At 43.8% G+C, this 21596-nt stretch overlaps 1 protein-coding gene across 1 annotated transcript in view; it reads right to left on the bottom strand.

Annotated features, from left to right (window-relative positions):
- The window catches only part of LOC136579726 (phosphatidylinositol 3,4,5-trisphosphate 5-phosphatase 2B-like), a 92170-nt gene that overhangs the window by 69019 nt on the left and 1555 nt on the right, over nt 1-21596 (bottom strand). The window contains exons 2-3 of the mRNA XM_066579789.1: nt 16043-16211; nt 13178-13241 (exon numbers count right to left, since the gene is read on the bottom strand). Coding sequence (XP_066435886.1) covers nt 13178-13241; nt 16043-16176 — 198 coding nt within the window. The 5' untranslated portion in view covers nt 16177-16211. The remainder of the gene's footprint in view (nt 1-13177; nt 13242-16042; nt 16212-21596) is intronic.

Here is a 21596-nt window from a genome sequence, read left to right as displayed (position 1 = left end):
CAACCTTTTAATGGCAAAACTGAAGAGAGAGACTTTCTGGCCTCCTGCTCCAGCAAACCACTGGCCTACCTCCGCTACATTGATGACATCATAATCATCTGGACCAACACCGAACAAGAATTAATAAAATTCCATGAGAGATTCAATGCATTCCACCTCTCCATAAAGCTGACATTAAGCTACTCATATACCAAAATCAACTTTTTGGACACCACCATAAAAATTTCAAACAACTCAATACAGACATCCCTATACTGGAAACCGATTGATCGGCCTACATACCTAACATGGGACAGTTTCCATCCTAAACACATCAAAAACTTCATTCTCTATAGCCAGGCCATCAGATAAAACTGGATCTGCTCCAACCCAACAGACAGAAAGGAACATCTATACCATCTTAAAAGGACATTTATAAATCAGGGCTACCATTCCACCTCAATTGATAACCAAATCACCAGAGCCACCAGGATACCCAGGAATCAACTATTCCGATACACAGAGAAGGAAAGAAACAATCGTGTACCTCTAGTAGTGACCTTCAATTCACAGCTAGAGGTACTAATGAAAGCGGCAAGCAAATTCCGTCAGACCCTAAACAAGGGTGACCATCTGAAAACCATATTCCCGGACCCTCCGCTTCTGTATTACAGGCAACCTCCAATTTTGAGGAACTTTATAATCAGGAGTGCATGACCCTCTGACACACAAAAAGGAACTTATACCTGTAATATAAGGAGCTGCAAGACCTGCTCACATGTACTGACTATGGACAGATTACAAAACCCCAACACACAACGAGACTATAAGACATTCACATGTTCCACGTCCGATGTTGTGTACCTGATCCGGTGCAGTAAATGTCCTGTTGGGGGGCTTTATATCGGGGAAGCAGGACAAAAACTGAAAGCGAGGATCAGATCTCATTGCCATACAATTAAACAGAGGAAGACAGAATTACCTGTGGCTGAGCAGTTTTCTAACCATGGACATGAAATAGGTGATATGAGAGTTCTGATATTGAGGGGTGGTTTCACGTCACAAAGCCATAAAAGAATTTGGGAATATAAATTTATAACAACTTTTGACATGTTCAATAGAGGGCTAAATTATTCTCGAGGATATAATGGGAATGTGAATGGGAGGTATAAGACATCTATAGCACACATAAGACTGCTGGCCTGGTGAACCACCTTTCCCCAACAGGTTCGCAAGCTCACTATAACATCATGTATTTTGTTAGCCATTAAAAGCTATCATATGTACAAGATTACTTGGTTTCTCTTACTGGGAAGAATCACATTTCATACACCTTAGCATATGTGGAAATGGATAGATGGATGGATGGATAAATGTATGGATAGATGGATGGATGGATGGATGGATGGATGGATGGATGGATGGATGGATGGATAGATAGATAGATAATGATAAATATGAAATAAATATGGTAGATATAGAAAGCCTACACACTCCTGTTACAATGTCATGTTTTGTCATGTTAATAATTCCTACAAAGATAAATAATTTCAGATTTATTTCCACCTTCAATATGACCCATTATCTGTACAATTCCATTGAAAAACAAAGTGAAATATTTTAGAGTGGAAAAAAAAGCATAAAATAATATGGTTACATGAATATGCACACCTTTAAACTATCGTGTTTCCCAGAAAATAAGGCACCCCTGAAAGTAAGACAGATTAAGAAATTCACAGAAATCGCAAATATAAGGCACACCCCGATAGTAAGGCACACTAAAGTGTGCAGGCAAGTCAAGAGGCCTGTCCCCTGCTGCCATCCCCGTTGTCTCCTACCTCCTGCTGTGCTGTACGAGTGTGCTGTTGTGAGCTCCCCTTGCTGGCTGGAAAAGTCCATACTGTACGTTCTGTTCCTGCTGTACATGTCTGCTATGATGAGCTCCCCCTGGTGGCCGGAAGCTGCAATACCATCCCTGCTTGCAAGTGGTACAGGAACTTCTGTCTGCAGACAGGTACGTTACTTTACAGCCCTTATTTTTTTATGGCTCTGTGTGTGAGTCAGGCAACCTGTGTGTGATTCTTAAGGCTGGGTTCTCACAGAGCGTATTTCCAGCGGAAATCTCACAGTTTGGCCTCAGCGATAAACCGCGAGATTTCCGCCAGGAAAGCGCTGCTTCAAAACCCACGGCACTCAGCCGCTTGTTTTAAAGTGACCTGGCTGCACGCTTTTCCGTTTCTGTGGCCAGTGAATCTGCACCATAACACCGGCTTCTCCCAGCTTTGCCGTGACAGATTTGCTGTCCCATGTGGACGAGATTTCTGAGAAATTTCGTCCACAAAGCTGGCCAATTGAGGGATTAGCGGCCACAGACGGATTTGCCGCGGCGAAATAAGACACCCCCTGAAAATAAGACGTAGCGCATATTTGGGAGCAAAAATTAATATAAGACGCATCTTATTTTCGGGGAAACAGGGTAATACTTTGTTGATGTACCCTTTGACATTATGACAGTATTCAGTCTCTGTGGGTCGGTGTCTATCATCATGGCACATCTTAACTTGGCAATCTTTGCCCACTCTTCCTTGCAAAAGCTAGGGACAAGGGACAAAAGGTTTTAATAATGACTTATGGAACACCCTGTGAACCCTCCATGTGGCTGGCAAACCCAGTTCGTAGGCGCGCGGGTTTACCACACGTGTGATGGCAAACGGACCCACATAACGTGGCGCCAGCTTCAAGGATGGGACCCGTAATTTGAGATTTTTAGAAGACAGGTATACCTTCTGTCCCACCCTGTAAGGTTCAGATACAGACCGACTCTTCTCACTACACAACTGCATGCGAGATCCCACTACTTCTAGATTCTCTTGCACTTCCTTCCATACCCCCTGCAGCACATCAGTGGCGACCTCAACTGCAGGACAGGCAGACGGGGTAGGAAGAGAAGTCAGAACACGGGAATGCCCTTGCAATTATGGCAAGTCAGTAACAAAATCCACTGAGAGGTGCGAACAGGGGCGCGACGGTACGGGCACCGGTCTTAGGGGACCCTCCGGACGCCGCCGGCGACTCTTGCGGCGCGCGCAAACAGAGCACCCCCTTACGAAGTCACGTATCTGACGAGACATGCCAGGCCACCAGTAGAGCCTGGAGCAGAGATCCAGGGTCCCTTGCACTCCCGGATGACCCGCAAACACTGATGAGTGGGACTCTTCAATAATCGTGAGACGTAACGATTCGGGCACAAACCATCTGCCCTCGGGACCCCCCGGCGGAGCGTCCTGCTGAGCACTCTGAAGTTGCGGACTGAGCGTGGTATCTACTGAGCAGAGAGGACGGGGAGCAAGATGGCTATGGCAGGATGGTCCCCAATGAGTCAGTTCCCGGGTGGACCAATTGAATTGGGGTTTGTGCAACACCAACCACGGCATCCCTAGTACCATGTCTACCGACATTTTCTCCATCACCAGGAAAGATAGATCTTCCGAGTGGAGACCCCCCACCGTGAACTGTAACGCTAGGGTCCTCCATCGTACCAAGCCCGTAGCAAGAGGGGTAGCATCAATGCTGGTGAAACGAATTGGCATCTTCAGCGCCACAAATTCAGCCATCAGGGGTCTAACAAAACGCATGCTTATCAGGTTAGCGGCTGCTCCGGAATCAATAAATGCCTGCCCTGGGCGGGAGAAGTTCCGGAATCTAACCTGACAAGGTACCAGAAGTTTAGGAAGTACCTGTAGTCCTAGGCGATCCTCCCTGCCATCGCCTAGGACTTGGAGTCTTTCCGCCGGTCCAGACTGTGGGCGCGGAGGCCTCAGGGGGCAGGTTATCACCCGATGTCCAGCTTTCCCGCAGTAGAGGCAGAGATGATGCAATAAACGAACCCGGCGTCGCTCCTTGGGATCCAGCGGGTCCACCTCCATAGGCTCGGGAACAGAGACTGGCAATGAAGAAGGGGGTACTGGACAAACGACCTCCCGATCTCTACGGGCTGGTCTATCTTGCTTCCCAGCCCTGAGCCTCCTATCTGCCTTCACCGCTAGCTCCATAACCTCCTTTAAGGACCCGGGAACTGGATGGGAAATTACAGGTTTTTAACCGTGTCCGAGAGGCCCTGCAGAAAAACGTCTTTCAGAGCGCTATCGTTCCATGCAGTATCACCCGCATAGCGTCTGAAGTTGGAGCAATAATCCTCCACACTAAGCGACCCCTGATGCACCGCCAACAGCCGGGAAACCGCCAATCCCGTTTGGTCCGGATCGTCGAAGATACCCCCGAGTGTAGGCAGGGGGAACCCTCGGGGATGGAAAAAGCCCCGCAGCAGAGACATTATCAGCCCGACCCTCTGAGCCTCCGACCCGGAAGAACAGGGACGCATCAGAAAAAACAAGCGACACGCCTGTTGGAAAACAAAAACTTGTTCCTCTCCCCAGAGAACACCTCGGGAAGAGGGCACTTGGGTTCGGGACTGGTTGAGGCGTCCGGCCCCTGCGACAACCCCCACTGCTCCTGGGCCGCCATGCAAGCAGATAAATCCTGGACCACCGGCACCAGGGCTTGCAGTTGGTTCGCAAGGGAGCTGATCGCCTCCATGGAAAAAACAGTTTAAAGGGACAGTTATTATGTTACGGCACTCTGACCCCCCGAGCGCCAGGTGGGGTGCCCTTATCTTCCCGCACCCCACTGTCCCTGCCTACTTGCCTTGGCCCTGGCTAACCCCAGGCGGACAACTGGACGGTGGTCCCTGCACTGGCTAGGGACCTGGCGACTGACAAGATGAAAACTACCTAATGGGGGGGACAGAGTACCGACAGAGGAGGCAGATAGAAATGACCAACAGGAAAAAGACTGAGGCAACAGACAACTAGAAGGAAGCTGACAGACAACTAGGGACTGGCTGAGGCTAGCTGCAGACAGACTGACTAGATGCAAGCAGAACCAATAACTGGCAGTGAGCTCAGGTCACTGCCAGCCTTTTAACTGAAAGCCTCCGCCCAGGGGCAGAGAGTGGGAGGAGCCGACTCTACCAATGTTGCATAAGAAAGGTGGAGGGGAGCGGGCGCCACCCTACGGGCGGAAATGCCCACGCCGCCGGGAGAGCCCCGACTGCAGAGCTCCAGGATGCCGGAGCCGACACCGGAGCGGCGCGCGCCGGCCGCGGGACCCAGAGCCGCCCTGCATGGTAACATCAGGTCACCCCACAGATTTTCAATGGGATTCAGCTATGGGTTCTGCCTGGGCCATTCCAAAACTTTGGCCTTCTTCTAGTGGTCATTCTTTTGTTGTTTTGGAGTTATGCTTTGGGTCATTTTCATGCTGAAAGGTGAAATTCCTTCTCATCTTTAGCTTTTTAGCAGAGGCCTGAATGTTTTGTCCCAAAATGGACTAATACTAATGAACTGTTTATAATTCCCTACCGAAAGCTCCAGTTCCAGCTGCAGAAAAACAGCCCTTAAAGCATAATGCTGCCTCCACCATCTCCACTGTTGGTATGGGGTTCTTATAGTGATGCACAGTGTTGTTTTTGTGTCAAACATATATTTTGGAATTAAGGCCAAAAACTTCAACCCTGGTATCATCAGAGCATAACACGTTCTACCTCAAAGTTTTGGCAGACTTGATGTATGTTTTGTTTAGGCAAAACATAGCCAGGCTTGGATGTTCTTTTTTGTTAGAAAAGGCTTCCATTTTGCCCCCTACCTCACAGGCCAGACATATGACTAATACAGGAGATGGTTGTCACATGCACTACACAATCAGTACTTGCCAGAAACTCCTGCAGCTCCTTTAATGTTGTTGTAGGCCTCTTGGCAGCCTCCCGGGCCAATTTTCTTCTGGGCCTTTCATCAATTTTTGAGGGATGTCCAGTTCTTGGTAATGTCACTGTAGTGCCAAATTTAACCCACTTCTTGATGGCTGTTTACATCCTGTGTCTCATGGTATATGTAATGCCCTGCAAATTTCTTTGTACCCTTTTCCTTACTGATACCTTCCAACATTTGGATCCCTTTAATGTGCTGTAAGCTCTTTACAGACCAGCTAAGGAAATGTCAGGAAAATTGAATCACTGTATATAATGTGAGGGGTGTACTGAATATTATTTAACATGAGTTTAAATGTGATTGGCTGATTCTGAACACAACCACACCCTCAAATATAAGAGGGTATGCACACATATACAGCCACATTATTTTAGTTTTGCTATTTTTAATTTTTTTACCCTAAAAGATTTCAGTTTGTTTTTAGATGGAATTGTACTGATAACGGTTCACATTGAAGGTGGAAAAAAATCTAAAATAATTCATCTTCATGGGATTTTTTAACATGAAAAAAAACATGATAATTTAACAGGGGTGCGTGCACTTTTTATATCCACTGTAGATGGATAGATATAATAGTTCTAAAAATAGAATTAGATAACAGATACATATATATTTCTTTCAATCACTCGATTTCTCTGTATTTTGCACAATCTAAATGACAATCCACTTGTTTGACACCGTTTAGAAAACACTAGAGATGAGCGAACGTACTCGGATAAGCACTACTCGTCCGAGTAATGTGCTTTATCCGAGTATCTCTCCGCTCGTCCTGAAAGATTCGGGGCGCTCCGCTGCTGACAGGTGAGTCGCAGCGGGGAGCGGGGCAGAGCGGGCGGGAGAGAAAGATCTTCCCTCCGTTTCTCCCCGCTCTCCCCTGCAGCTCCCCCCTCCGCAGCGCGCCCCGAATCTTTCAGGACGAGCGGGGAGGTACTCGGATAAAGCACATTACTCGGACGAGTAGTGCTTATCCGAGTACGTTCGCTAATCTCTAGAAAACACCAGATACACTCTTGATGCCGCATCTAATTTTTCTTTAGTTTTTTTTCTACTAGTTTTAGTGTGGATTTTTTAAATATTAAACAAATCATACTAAAAAAGCTACCTATTCTTATGCTGGATGGTTCTCTTCCCCAAATTCTCCAGTCAAGTATCAAGTTTGTCGCCAAGAAAATGTGTACAATAGGCAACATGACAACTCCTTGGTTTATACAACAATACTACTTCTCAAATTTGGCTCGCGACTAAAGCTTGTTTCAGATGTGCCCAATCAAGCTGTGGTCTGTGCTCCTAATATTTTTCTCCTCTACAACATCCCAGACATTTTATATTAACTCATTTATAAAGTATACCAGCACTCCTGTCATTTACGTTATTGTAAGTACTATCTGTTATTAGCAATATGGCGGATGGACATCACAAAAATTAAAGCTACGTATTGCTGAGCATATATAAGGCTCCAATCCCTCCTTGGGTATATTGAGACGTTCCCTGTCTGCAGCGTCCAGACATTTTTTGGAGATCCACCAAAGGGATATATATCCTCATTTTAAAGTCACTGGCATTGAAAGGCTGTTCTGCCCAGCAAGAGGCGGAGGTTGGTTTAAAAAATTGCTTTCAAGAGAGGCTTATTGGATTATGCAGTTAAAATACAGTTTTCCGCATGGTCCTAACCTCAGACCTGATCTTATGTTTATATACTGTTTTTGTATTGTTTTTCTTGTGTTTCATTTCGTCATTATTTATTCATTAGTAGGAGCGGTCATGCTTTTGTTATGTAATATCCTGTTAGTTTTAATTATTTGCTTCTTGTAATTCCACCTTCCTCCCTCACAACTGTCAGGCCTTTGATGACCATGTGTCCTTGGAAAGCCTTTGATCAGGATTAGGCATGAGCGAGCGTACTCGGAAAAGCACTACTCGCTCGAGTAATTTGCTTTATCCGAGTATCGCTGTGCTCGTCCCTGAAGATTCGGGTGCCGGCACGGAGCGGGGAGCTGCAGGGGAGAGCGGGGAGGAACGGAGGGGAGATCTTTCTCTCCCTCTCTCCCGCCCACTCTCCCCTGCTCCCGGCTGCGACTCACCTGTCAGCCGTAGCGGCACCCGAATCTTCAGGGACGAGCACAGCGATACTCGGATAAAGCAAATTACTCGAGCGAGTAGTGCTTTTCCGAGTACGCTCGCTCATCTCTAATCAGGATGGCAATAAAATTAGCTATGTGACAGGGGGAAGCTAATTACCCCTTCCCCCCTTGCACTGGTGAGGATCAACACCTTGGATATTTCCCATAGACATCCTGGCTACAAAATTCACATCTGAAGGAAATCTCTTAATAAAGATTATTGGTTGTGTGAAGGTCCTAACATGACATAAGTTGTTTTCGGAATCAGGTGGACCGGCTGATCAAATTGCATCCACAGAAATCGAGGTGCGGTCCCCCAGAAGACCCCAAAATGGCATATCCATGTACCTGGGCATAATTCATGTGTCATACTTGATATCACTGAATAAATAAAATCATGACCAGAAATATGTCAGGCACATATTCCCAGTCGGAGTATCCCATGCGGAGATATGGCTGAAATAGGGAATTATGGTTTTTCCACAAGCTTGACGCATGCACCCATCCCTTCTCTGAATGACATCAGAAAGGGCCGGGAAGGGTTGTTCGGGAAAAAATCTTTAAGAACCAGCGTTTCAAAAAGATGAATTGTCAGACTTTAGAGATACGCTACTGCGTAAGGCTTTCCCATTTGCTTCAGTGAATCCACACCAATCAGAACCTTGGGCCGAGTATCCTAAATCTGGTATATTTTTTTACTTTCTCCTTGTTTTATTTTAAAATAAAATTTCTGTTGTGTATGTCTGTAAACCTTAACTCCATCATAACATCCTTTTCTGTATATTTTTGTATACCTACAGATATGTGTCACTGCTAGTCTTTTTTAGAATAACTTTGCAATTTATTAGTTAAGCCTTGTCCGTTTTAAAACAAACCATAACTTCGAAGATTGCGTTCATAATTCATACATGTGGGTTCCAGCTTACCTGTAAAAGCTGGTGGTTGCAGCGGGCTTTGTAGAGCGATGGAATGCGTTAGACCGGATCAGGGGGTGAGTTGAACTTTTGCTCTGCATGTGTGCAGGAGCCTGGGAAAGCTAGGTACAAATACACCTGTATCCTAACGACTCTTCTCTTGCAAACCTCGCTAGAGTGATAGATCGAGGCTCTGCTGTGACAATTGGTAGCGGCAGGAGTGCTCGGATTAATTGATTTGTGATGAAACGGCGATAGAGGTGGGATTGGTCGAGGTCCCCCTCTCCCTCCCTTACACTATGATTAAAACTTAGTTTTTTGCCGAAACACGTAGGTCCCTGTTCCCATGTGAGTGTGCGTTTTTACCTTTTTATGGATATATTCTAATAAAGATGAATTTTTATGAGAAATGTTGGAGCTATATACATCGTTTTTCCCAGATTGCATTCCTGGCGTTGTTCTTCCTGCACTCCTATTATTGGAAATAAAAATTTTTGGGAGGGATTGGTTTTTTTTATGACCAACTTTTGTTACAAAGTTGATAGATTGCAAATGTGAAAAAGTGGGTCATGTTATATAGCTATGAAGCATAATAACATTCTAAAATGCTAACTTTGTAGCAGCAATCAGCACTTAGATTAGGAAGATATTACATAATAACCTCACAGCAATCTACTGAGGTTTGTCATGCCACTTTGTGAAAATTTCTTTTGCATTACCGAAAGCCCCTTAACAATTCTAGCAAACAATATCTACCAAAACCAAATAACAACTTGTACACCCCCAGAACCTTTTCTCTAGATGTGAAATAAGCATTATTCATTTTAACACGTGGGAATTGGTTGATACGTGCGGTTGGGTGATAAACTAGCTCTAAGATGTAACACCTCTCATTTCTGTGGCTATGAAAGGAAACCAAATTTTGAAAAGTATGCAGAAAAGAATGTCAGATTACACCAAAGATATAGAAAGAGAGACTGCTTTCACATTTGTGCACTGTCGGTGAAATACTCCTAAGGACTCTTTCACACGAGCGTATATCGGCCGCCGTTTTCACGGCCAGCAGATATACGCTACGATCTGATGCATTGGATTCAAATGCATCAGATAACATGGGTGTATTCCCATGGCGTAAAAGTGCCAGGCTGGACAATATAGCACCAGGAACTTGTACACCGGTCAGGAAAGATAGTCCTGGAACTATCTTTCTGGTCGGAATACGTCGGTGGCGGCATAGACTCCTATGGGAGGCAATGACAGCAGCTGGAGAGGGGAGGTGGGAGGGAGTTTAGCAGCGTAACTGCTAAACTCCCCCCCCCCCCTTCTCTCCTACTCCTGTCCGCCCCTTGCTGGCTGCAATTGGAGGGGTTGGGACAGGGGCGGGGCTAGTTGCTAAGCTTCCGCCCCATCCCATTGCTGGCTGCCAACAAGGGGCAGAGAGGGGGCAGGAGCTTAGCACACTACCTCCCATCCTGCCTCCTCCCCTTTCAGAGAGCTGGTGAGGGGGAGGGAAGGGGGATACAGTTTACCAGAGCTAAATTATTTGCCCCCACTAGACGGCATTACAGGCTTGGCATATAATCGCCAGACTCAGTCCATCTGAACGGGCACACAAACGTCAGATTTGTGTGCCCGTTCAAGCATTTTTACGCCGTCGGCAGGCAAGCGTAAGAACGCCGACGCCCGTGTGAAAAAGCCCTAATGTTGGCATCAGCATTCAATTTGGGGAAGAGATTAAAGGGGTTTTCCAGAACTTGGATACTGATTACCTATCATCAATATCAGAGCAGTGAGGGTTCACTGCTCAGGACCCCCAACTGCTCAGCTGTTTAAAGTTTAACTGTTTCATTTCATATCAGGCACAGCTCCATACACTTTGCAGTGGTAGTGGCTGTTATAGCAGTTTAATTCCCTTCATTAGTCCATCTGATGAATGAAAGGAAACATCAGTGGCCTGTGAAGAATCTGCGGCGCTCACCTGATTGCTGCGGCCTCTTCAAACAGCTGATTGGCGCGTCTACTGATCTTAGACGCCTACTGATCCTATATTGATGACCTATTCTGAGGATACGTCACCAATATCTTAATCCTGGAAAACCCCTTTAAATTAATACCTTTTGTGAAATTGTTAAAATACCTAATTTTACTCTACAGAAGGCCACTGGGCAGTAGTTACATTGTTAATCAGAAAAGCCAGGGAATTTAATTATTAATTATGGCATTTGTGTCATAATTCTGTTGAAAAAAACGGCATTTTCTTAGCACATACCACATTTGCACCAGAATTAGGAACTTTTTTATTTTTATGATTATTTTATGAGAAGTTGGTGTGGCTTAGCAAACAGAGGCTATAAATTCTGAGAAATGTGCAAAACTATTTGATACCCATATTCTTGGACATTGTGTTGTAAGCAGTTCATTCTGGCTACACTGCTGTCACGTGGTATTTTAGTGAGATAGCAGATACATTAGAAATAAGACCTAGCTCTAAATCACAGTATATGTAGACAGCAGATATGCCTATTGGGGCAGATTTACTAAACCTGTCTAATAGCTAGACAGCGCAGACGTAAAACTAGACAGTCGTAAAATGTGCCAGATTGAATCCCAGCGACTCCTGCTGGATGGTAAACCTGGCACATCTTTTGGCACCTCAGTCCAACTTTATAGCTCTTATTAGTTGGCTAAAGGCCCATTTACACATAACAATTATCGCTCAAACTTCGTCCAGATGATCGAAAGTGAGCGATAATCGTTACATCTAAACGAGAGCAATTGTGCATTTTTGCGTTCAATTTTCGTTCATCTTTGACTTTTAGTCCACATAAGATCCGTCGTTTGGCAGTTCGCTTTTTGCTTGGTTTAACCCTCTCCAATCCATTGTCTGATGTCTTCCAACATTCTGATTGAAGCCTGTACAGCTCCGATGTCGGATGATATCCGGCAGGGTATTCTTACTGCATATTACTGGCCGCTCTGTTGTCAGGGGCCTCTCTGGCATGTCACATACTGCAGTACTGGCTCTAGCCAGCAGATGGTGCCATTGTAAAATGGCAGAAAGAGAAAGCCTCTTAGGAAACCCTGAATTCAAAATTGGATTACAAAGGGTAAAATGACAATCGTTCAGGGATTCGAGGAGAGCGATTATCATTTGGCGGGGCGTACTGTCTTGCTTCTAAAAAGGCAGAACAATTGGCTGTCGGTTTAATGAAGCATCTCTTTTTACACGCCCTCCTAGTGCTCCACCATTGGCTGGTAAGTCATCGTCGGGTATGATGAAGAGGATCGAAAATACATTCTCCATCTTTTACTTCAAACGCAAAGATCACGGCATCAACATCTAGCATTTATCTTTGGGGGCCAGCAGATTTCGCTCCTTCTTCTGACAAAAAAAAAATTGTGAACTTGATACCTAAAGATTCTTTTAAAGGTCAATTCCCAAAACTGCTTGGGTTTTTTTGCACTCAAATTCTGCACACCCACCTAATTAGAGCTACTTTCAAAGGCCAATCCACACCTGCTGGTTTGTTTTTCCTTCACTAATCCACACATCCTCCTATCAAACTATGGTCCACCTATCTTTACATGTAAACACTACCAAGAGACACGAGGAATGACTGAAATGCCCGCCGCCATGTCCATTTCTAGCGATAATCGTTAGGTTTAAATACTCATGTTTAAAAGCAAAACCATCGCTCACTTTCGATCGTTTGAGCAAATTTTGAGCGGTAACATGTAAATGGGTCTTAAGGGTCTTTTTAGACGAGCAAGAGACGTTCCCACTAACTCGTTCGCTCTCATGCAGCCTGCTTAGACAGGCAAATACATTGTATGCTCGTTCAAACGAGACTCATTTAAAATAGTTCTGTCCCTGCATAAGCGAATGAGAGGGACTCAACGATGACCGTTTACAGTGAACGAGCCAACGATGTTTTTTATACCCGCATGAAATGAGTGACAAACAAAAAGTGAACAATTCTCCTTTATCATTCAGTCGCTAGCTCACATTTAGACCGAATGACTATCGTTGACTTTCGCTCATTTGAACAATTTTTTAATCATTCTATTTAAAGGGGCCCTAAGGTAACTCCAGTTTCTGCGTCAAAACTCTGGTCAAGTTTGGGTGTACAAGATCGCATTTAGGCAACATCCCTTTCCAACAAATCCATCTTTCTTCCTGGGAAGACTCAGCCCTTTTGCTGGTTCAGTTAAAAAAAACGTGTCTGAAAGGGTCTAAAAAACTTTTAAAAATGTGGTGCAAAAATGTATGACAGTTTTCTAATATAATGTACCCCATTGTAATCCATATTTACATATGATTTGTTTTCTCTGCACTCACCTGAACTGACAGTAATCCACTCTCATCTGGCAAAACACGATATGTGTGCACCTGCTGCAGATACCTTTGGGCAAACAGAAAAAAAGGTATAATTTTTTTGAAGACTTTCATAACTTAAAAGATATGGACACCTTTGTGGGGCGAATGTTTCTACCTTAATTGCACGTACTTAATCAATTTTGCAATAGGATTTGATTAGCAAAATTTGAAATTTTTGCACAGTTTCTCTTCTACGGTTTCTGCATATCACCGTGCAGATGCGGCTGAACTTATTTAGAAATCAGGCGTGCTAGGATTAGCGTAGGAAACCCGCTACGCTGTTGTAGGGCAACTGTTGCCATTCCCTTTGAATGGTGGGACGCGCTAAGCAAACAGCGTAGCTGCGCCACTATAACTGAGTCAGAAACGCTATCTTTTCTCCTTAAGGAGAGCAGCTAGCCGGTGAGTGAGGAGACTTAAATGGCCATGCACGATCCTCTGGGTAATATGCAAATAAGGGAGATGGAATAAAAACTCCATAGTGCCACCTATTGGAAGGCAGTATTCCTTCAAGCCAAAGTCAGACTTTTTATACAAGCCTTAGAATAGGTGGCACTGTGAAGGTTTTATTCCATCTCCCTTATTTGCATATTACCCAGAGGAGCGTGCATGGCCATTTGAGTCTCCTCACTTAGTTTATAGTAAAGTTGCTCTCCCTAAGGAGAAAAGATAGTGTTTCTGACCCCCATCCCAGGCCTCTCACTAGCAAAGGCAGACTCCTACTCTACACTGATGAAGGGCAAACACCCTGAAACAGATGTCTGTAAATGGAGTCTGGCTTTGCTTTTAATTCCCGGTCATTGTTACAAGGCTTGTATAAAATGCCTAACTTTGGCTTGAAGGAATCCTGACTTCCAATAGGTGGCGCTGTGGAGGTTTTATTCCACTATAACTGAGTAGCATGCTAACCCAAGATGTGTTCACACGCTACATCAGTATATAGAATCTACAGTTTCAGAGGTCCCCATAGAAGTAAATGAGGATGTGGAAATGCATGTGCAATACGCTAGGAGATATGCGAAACGCTGCATAATTGCACAGGGAAAGAACACATCTTGAACTCATTAGACTAATTAACGATTTCAATGGCTGGGAGCATCAGTGCAGTTTTTTGCACGTGCAAATGCGCACTCCTTGCGAGTGCAAATAAACATCAAAATATGCACCAATGCACGTACTAATAGGTAACGTTCATTCCGCAAATGCATGGCATTCATGTTCGTGCAAATATGCATATGTTAGTGTGAAGCAGGCTTTAGTCTCAGTAGGAGATCCATCAGTGAGGTAAGGCTGACGGCTTGATTTTCAGTCTTCATCTCTTCTCTCCTGCATGTTCTTATTAGCTAATTTATGACCACAAAAATGTAAACAAAAATAAAAAACTACAGGACAAAAGCAGACAGAAACCAAGCCTTCAGTCCAGCCTAACTGGAAGATCTTCTTGAGACTTTGACTGCAGTTTCCATATACAGTGTTATGTAGAAGCTGCAGAAGACAGTACAAGATATTTAATTAAAACCTACTGCAAAATGACTGTCAGCCCCAAATACATGCATTTTAGTAAGAAAAACTGAACCACAAAGTGTCCATATCCTTTAATACAGTACAAAAAAGCTGAAAAATCCATATAAATACAGAGAATAGAACCCATTGATTTTAATAGTTCATTCTTAGAAGGACCCTCTATATTCCCTTGCGTTTTGTGCAGCAAAAGTGCCATGGAAGTCTATGAAAGGTCTGAAAATATGTTCATTTATTTGTTGGGGCTTTTGCCTCCTCGCATTCTGTCAGCTATAACATTTTTATTTTTCAGGCTACTATCAGTCAACTATAGGCACCATAAACTAAGTCATGGTGTTTATAGTTTAGGTGATGAGGAGTCTGGGAAGCTTCTTTTCAAACTTATCTGGTCCCGATTCCTGCGGGGTCCCCCAGTGAAGTCAGCAAGCGCACACCAGCTTGACTCTTTTCAGAAGACTGCGTGAGCGCCCTCCTATTCATGTCTAGGGAGTGCGCACTTCTGAAAAGTACACTTGCTATGCACATGCTGACTTTGCCGGGAGACCCCACAGGAATGGGGGCGTAGGGAGAATATGAAAAAAGAAGCTCCTCAAACTCCACATCACCTAAACTATGAGCACCATAACTTATTTTAACTTGTGGTGCTTATAGTTGATGACAGGTTCCCTTTAAGGATTCACAAGTCTGAAATGCGTAGGAACTATAATTTATTCTCTGGCTTCCATCTGGTGCATCTACTAGTGAATATCATTCGGCCTTGATATTTTGTGTTTTTATGCCGTTTTTGGAATAAAGATTTACAACTTTACTAAAGCTTGAGCTGGACTTTAATGCCATGATCTGTTTATCTTTTTCAGTTCTGCAAGTGCTGGCCATTATACATATACAGTCATGTTTAATAAAACCAGGACAGGATGGCATTGTGTACGACTCATATATTGGCATCAAGCAGCGAACTCTGACATGATCAGATAAGATTCCTAAAGATGGAGTATCAATATTGTCAGCTGGTTAACTTGTGACTATAAAAGTATCTTGGGGTCAATTATAGTGATCCAAGCTAATATATATGGTGTATTCTTTATAGACTGATGTCATATCATAGAAGAGGATTTAAGTAACCCAACGACTGTTGTTCTTTGTTGAACTTTTTGGAAGACTTCATTGAATCAGGATCTGGGTTTATCAACAGTTACTCTGATATATATGACTGTAATGGCCATGATTTAAGAGCCTGATTCTCATTATTAGAACATAAAGAAGAAATATAAAACAAAGTCCAATATAATGTAAGTGATCACTCACATAAGGCAGATGGCAAACGCCCCACTGACAGATTCACTCTGGCGCACGAGAAAGGCTCCATCTCGTCCATCTTGGATCAATAGCTGTTCTGCGTACGTTTGGCTTAATTCAGCATGGTACCAACATTCACACATGCTCTTTATGTGCTTTAAAAATGCTCTAAAAAGTTCTAGAATAGACAAAAATAAGTAGAACGATATTATCAAACGTCATGAGAGTATGACAGCAAAATTTGATCAGCTCAGAATTAGTCTTGGCAACATTAAATGTGACAATGTCCTCAAAAATAACAGTACAAACGACAAATGGGAGAAGTTTAAAAACATCCTAAATACCTCATGTGAGCAGTTCATACCCTTCAAAAACCAAAGAACTACAAGTAGAAGAAAAACAATGTGGTTCGACAAGACTGTAAGGCGGCAATAAGCAGGAAAAAAAGAAAGTGTTTGAATTACTAAAATAGGAAGTCAGTGAAGAAACGTTAATAACATAAAGGGAAAAAAAACAAAACATGTAAGGAAAAGATAAAAACTGCAAAGGAGGAGGCAAAGAGACTGATTGCCAAAAAGAACAAAAGTAACCCTAAACTATTTTTCAATTATATAAATGGTAAAAGGATCTGCACTGAGAGCACTGGCCTTTTAACAAATAATGCAGGAGAAATCATAGAAGATGATGGGGGAAGGCTGGGGCGTAACTATAGGGGATGCGGTTGCACCCGGGCCCAGGAGCCTTAGGGGGCCCATAGGGCCTCTCCTCTCCATATAGCAAGCCCAGTACTACAAATAAAGCGTTATAGTTGGAGGCCCGGTTACAGGTTTTGCATTGGGGCCCTGGAGCTGTAAGTTACGCCTCTGGGGGAAGGCAAATCTATTAAATAGTTTTTTCTCAAGTATATTCATGAGAGAAAAATAAATGTCACACAAGATGCAGGGGATAAAATGAACCCCCCACTAAATATCACCTGCCTAACACAGGAGGAAGTGCAGAGCCTGCTAAAAAGGATTAAACAGAGGGTGGTAATAAATGGTTTGTATTCTGATTGGGCCACCGTCACTAGTGGAGTGCCACAGGGTTCAGTATTGGGCCCCATTCTGTTCAATATATTTATCAATAACCTGATAGAGGAAATGCCCAATAAAATATTGATATTTGCAGACAATACGGAATAATACATAATAATTAATACAAAGGAGGACAATGTACGGCTACAAATGGACCTAGATAAGCTGGGGGCTTGCGTAGAAAAATGACACATGAAGTTCAATATTGATAAATGTAAGGTTCTGCACATGGGCAGGAGAAATGGATGTCACCAATATACACTAAATGGGGTACTGCTAGGGAAAAGTGAAATGGAAAAAGACTTGGGGGTACTAGTGGACTGTAGACTTAACTGGAGCAATCAATGCCAGTCAGCTGCTGCAAAAGCAAATAAAGTCTTGGGGTGCATTAAAAGAGGTATAGGGGCGAGGGACGATAATATTATCCCCCCACTATATAAGGCACTTGTCAGGCCTCACACGAAATACTGCTTACAGTTCTGGTCACCGGTGCTCAGGAAAAGTGTTACAGTACTGGAGGGGGTTCAAAGAAGAGCAACTAAACTGATACATGGAATGAGGGGACTGGAATACCCAGAGAGGCTATCCAAATTGGGATTATTTACCCTAGAAAAAAGACTGCTAAGGGGCGACCAAATAACTATGTATAAATACATGACGGGACAATACAACGATCTCTCCCATGATCTGTTTATACCCAGGACTGCGACAGTAAGAAGAAGGCATCTTCTACGGTTAGAGGAACGAAGGTTTCATCACCAACATAGAAAAGACATCTTTACTGTAAGAGCAGTGACACTGTGGAACTCTCTGCCTGAGGACGTGGTGATGGCAAAATCAATGGAGGAGTTTAAGGGGGGACTAGATGTCTTTTTAGAGTGCTATGATATTACCGGATATAGACATTAGGTGATCCGCGGGGTTGTTGATCTGGGTCTCGGGGTCAGATAGGAACTTGTTGATCCAGAGATTATTCTGACTGCCATTATGGAGTCGGGAAGGAATTTTTTCCCCCCAAAATGGGGTAAATTGGCTTTTGCCTCATTTGTTTTGCCTTCTCTGGATTAACAAGGAGGTGGAAACAGGCTCAACTGGATGGACAGTTGTCTTTTTGCAGCCTAACATGCTATGTTACGTAATTCTGAATGTCACATCACATGAAAATAAGAGGTTTTCTGGGAGTTGGATATGATGACCTATCCTCAGATAGCTGTGGATCTGCCACCTCTGACCCTTCAGCTGTTTGAAGAGGCACTCGAGTGAGCGCTGTGGCGTCTTTACTGCGTACCAGGCACAGCACCATACAATTTGTAGAGGCTGTATCTGGTATAGCATCTCAATATAATTCACTTGAATGGGACAACTGATGCAAGGCCACATGAGGAATAAAACCTGATAACACTGGCCTGCGAAGAAGCGCCATGGCTACTTCAAGCAGTTGATTGGCATGACTTCTGGGAGATGGAACCCACAGATTAGACATTGCTCACCCATCCTGAGTGTAAGTCACCAATATACAACTCCTGGAAAAGCCTTTTTAATTCTTACTAGAAAATTCTTAGCTGATCATATGGGTTTCTAATTATGGTTTAAGGACCCAAGTCTCATGGTACCTTTACATAAGGCGATTATCACCTGAACAATCACTGGAAATAGTGAAATCAGGCATCAGTCTTCCTATGTACAGAAGGTCATTGACAGGCCAATAAGCAGGAAATCACTGACTTGTCGGAGTCACTTTGGTTTAGTTCACCTAAAAATCAAGCGACTATTGGCCCGTGTAAACAGGCAGTCTTTCATCTATGAACAACTGCCTGTTTGCAATAAATGGAGGCGGGTGGCCGGAAGAGAACTCCCCCGCTGATCCGCCTCCATTCTCTGAATGACTATTGCTCCGATGTGAAAGCACAGGAGGAGCAGTCTGTGGGATGGCTGTTGGATGCATATGTGCCCAACGGTCGTCCCTTATAAAGGCACCTTTATATATTCAAATGTACATTCCTTTCATGTATTCTAGATAATTACTTGATGTTTTCACTGATTAGAACATTTTGCATACAACCCACAATGAAATTATCATTTCTCATTCTGCAGGTTATTTTCACGTCATTTCATTTCCAGGTGAAAACAAGCACATTTATAATAGACCCAGTAAACTCTTTTTACAGTATAATAAACAGTGTGGTACTGTGTAGCCAGAATAATCTAAAGGTTGGCAAATACATTTGTGTAAAAAAAACAGGAATTATAAAAGCTATTGAATAACCAGAAAAAGTGTATTTGCAAACTTTTAGTACTCAACAAGGTTAACCTCTTAAGGAGGCAACACTTTTTTTATTGTCGTTTTTTTCCCCCACTTCAAAAAAAATCAGGACTCTTATATATCCATCAGGCCGGTTTCACACAGGCGAGAAAATCGCACGATTTTCTCGCAATGCGACAGCGCTACAAATCACATGTATGTGAAGCACATACTTTCCAATGGGTTCCTTCACATTAGCGACGTTTTGTAGGCTGCTACATTGCGAGACAAAAAATATGCGAGTTGCTGAATATTGGCGCGATTTGCGCTGTTTTGTAGCCCATGTTTCCATATGGAGCCTTTCTTTCTGCTGCATCGCTTTTTCGTGCGGTGCAACATTTATAGTAGGAAATCCTAATGTTTTTCCCTAAAATAAGCCATAGATGCATAAAAAAAAACATCACCTAACAGCCACTGTCCACTCCACCGCATGTCTTCTCTGCAGCTTCCCAGCACTTGTCTTCAATCTTCAGGCAACTCTTCCTGATCAGGGGTTTGTAAAACCCCGCCTCCAGGAAGAGCTTCTTCTGATTGGCTGAGCCACGGCGCTCGAGAACCAATCAGAGCCAGAGCTCAATGAACCAATCTCAGCCATTCAGTGAAGCACTGACCTTGACTGGTTCATGTGTGCCGCTGTTCAGCCAATCAGAGGTAGCACTTCCTGGAGGCGGGGGTTTTCAAACCCCTGACCAGAAAGAGTTGCCTGAAGACAAGTGCCAGGGAGCTGCAGAGAAGACTTGTGTCGGAGCAGACAGCGGCTGTTAGGTGATGTATTTGTTTGTTTGTTTGTTTGTTTTTATGCAGCTAGGGCTTATATTTCAAGCCCCCCAAAAAACATTTCGGCAAGAGAGCGCTACAAAGTCGCGCAACTTTGTAGCACCAAGCATGAATTTGTAGTGACACAAAATCATGTTATCGCCACAAGAAAACGCAGCGATATCGCACAGCATACGGATGCAATATTGCTGCGATTCTCTCCTGGCAATATCGCTGTCGCCTGTGTGAAAGAGGCCTCAATGTAGCTGTCTTGTCTTTTGCAGAATGAGTTGTATTTTTCAGTTATACTATTTAATGTACCATATAATAAACTGGAAAGCTTTTAAAAAATTCTAAGTGGAGTGAAATGGAAAAAAATGCAGTTCTACCACCCAGAGGGGCCTTGTTTTTATGGCAGACACCCTGCGGCAGAAATAGCATGATAAGTTCATTCTAGTTGGCGCTATACAAATAAAGATTATTATTATTCTATGGGACAGTATTATTACAATACCAAATTTATATAGTCTTTTTTTCTGCTGTTCTGCTTAATAAAATTAAATAAATAAAATTATTTTCTGCCGCCATCTTATGACAGCCCATTTTTGTAGGACATCCTGTAGTGTCTATTGGTACTATTTTAAAGTACATATACGTTTGATAACTTTTTATAAAAAATTTTCTTGGAGACTGGGGTGACCAAAAAAGCACAATCCTGTTGTATTACCCCCCACCAGCTGGGCACTCATTTTACCGGCCTCAGAAGGATTGAAGACTAAGACAATCTTGAGCCGGCTACCTGAAACATGCGGGAATTGAACTGCTATATAAAAAAATACATCACCCATCTTCGTGTCATCTACCCTATCAGCACTAAACGTTAGTTTATGGTGCTGTGGAGATGTGACAGGTTCCCCTTGAGGCCTCAGTCACACGGGCGCATCGGCACCCGTACACCGGCACCGATGCGCCCGTGTGACTGCAGGAAGGAGACGGACGTACCTGAAGACGGACGTCTCTCTGCAGCGCCGGAGGAAAGAACACATGACCGGCAATGGAGCCGGTCACATGTTCTTCCTCCCGGCGCTGCAGAGAGACGTCCGTCTTCAGGTATGTCCGTCTGCTGGTGTCAGTCACACAGGCGCATCGGCGCCGGTGTACGGGTGCCGATGCGCCTGTGTGACTGAGCTCTCAGGAGTAAAGTAAAGTTTTCTTACATAATTAGATTTAGAGCAGATTCAAACTTATTTGTGGATGCATGTTCGCACGTAAAAATCTAGCCTGTAGAACGTGACAAACACTTTTTTGCGCAAAATCTTAATCCGCAAAAAGATAGGTCCTGCGCTTACTTTGTCCGTGATAGGCAGAAAGCTGCCATAGACTTCTATGGCAGCTCAAAAAAAGGGAGGGGGAGGAAGTTACCCTGCGTATA

This window comes from Eleutherodactylus coqui, chromosome 10 (genome assembly GCF_035609145.1).
Source record: "Eleutherodactylus coqui strain aEleCoq1 chromosome 10, aEleCoq1.hap1, whole genome shotgun sequence".
Classification (NCBI taxonomy): Eukaryota; Metazoa; Chordata; class Amphibia; order Anura; family Eleutherodactylidae; genus Eleutherodactylus; species Eleutherodactylus coqui.
The sequence above is the reverse complement of the archived record's forward strand: the minus strand, read 5'-3'. Positions and strand labels throughout refer to the sequence as shown.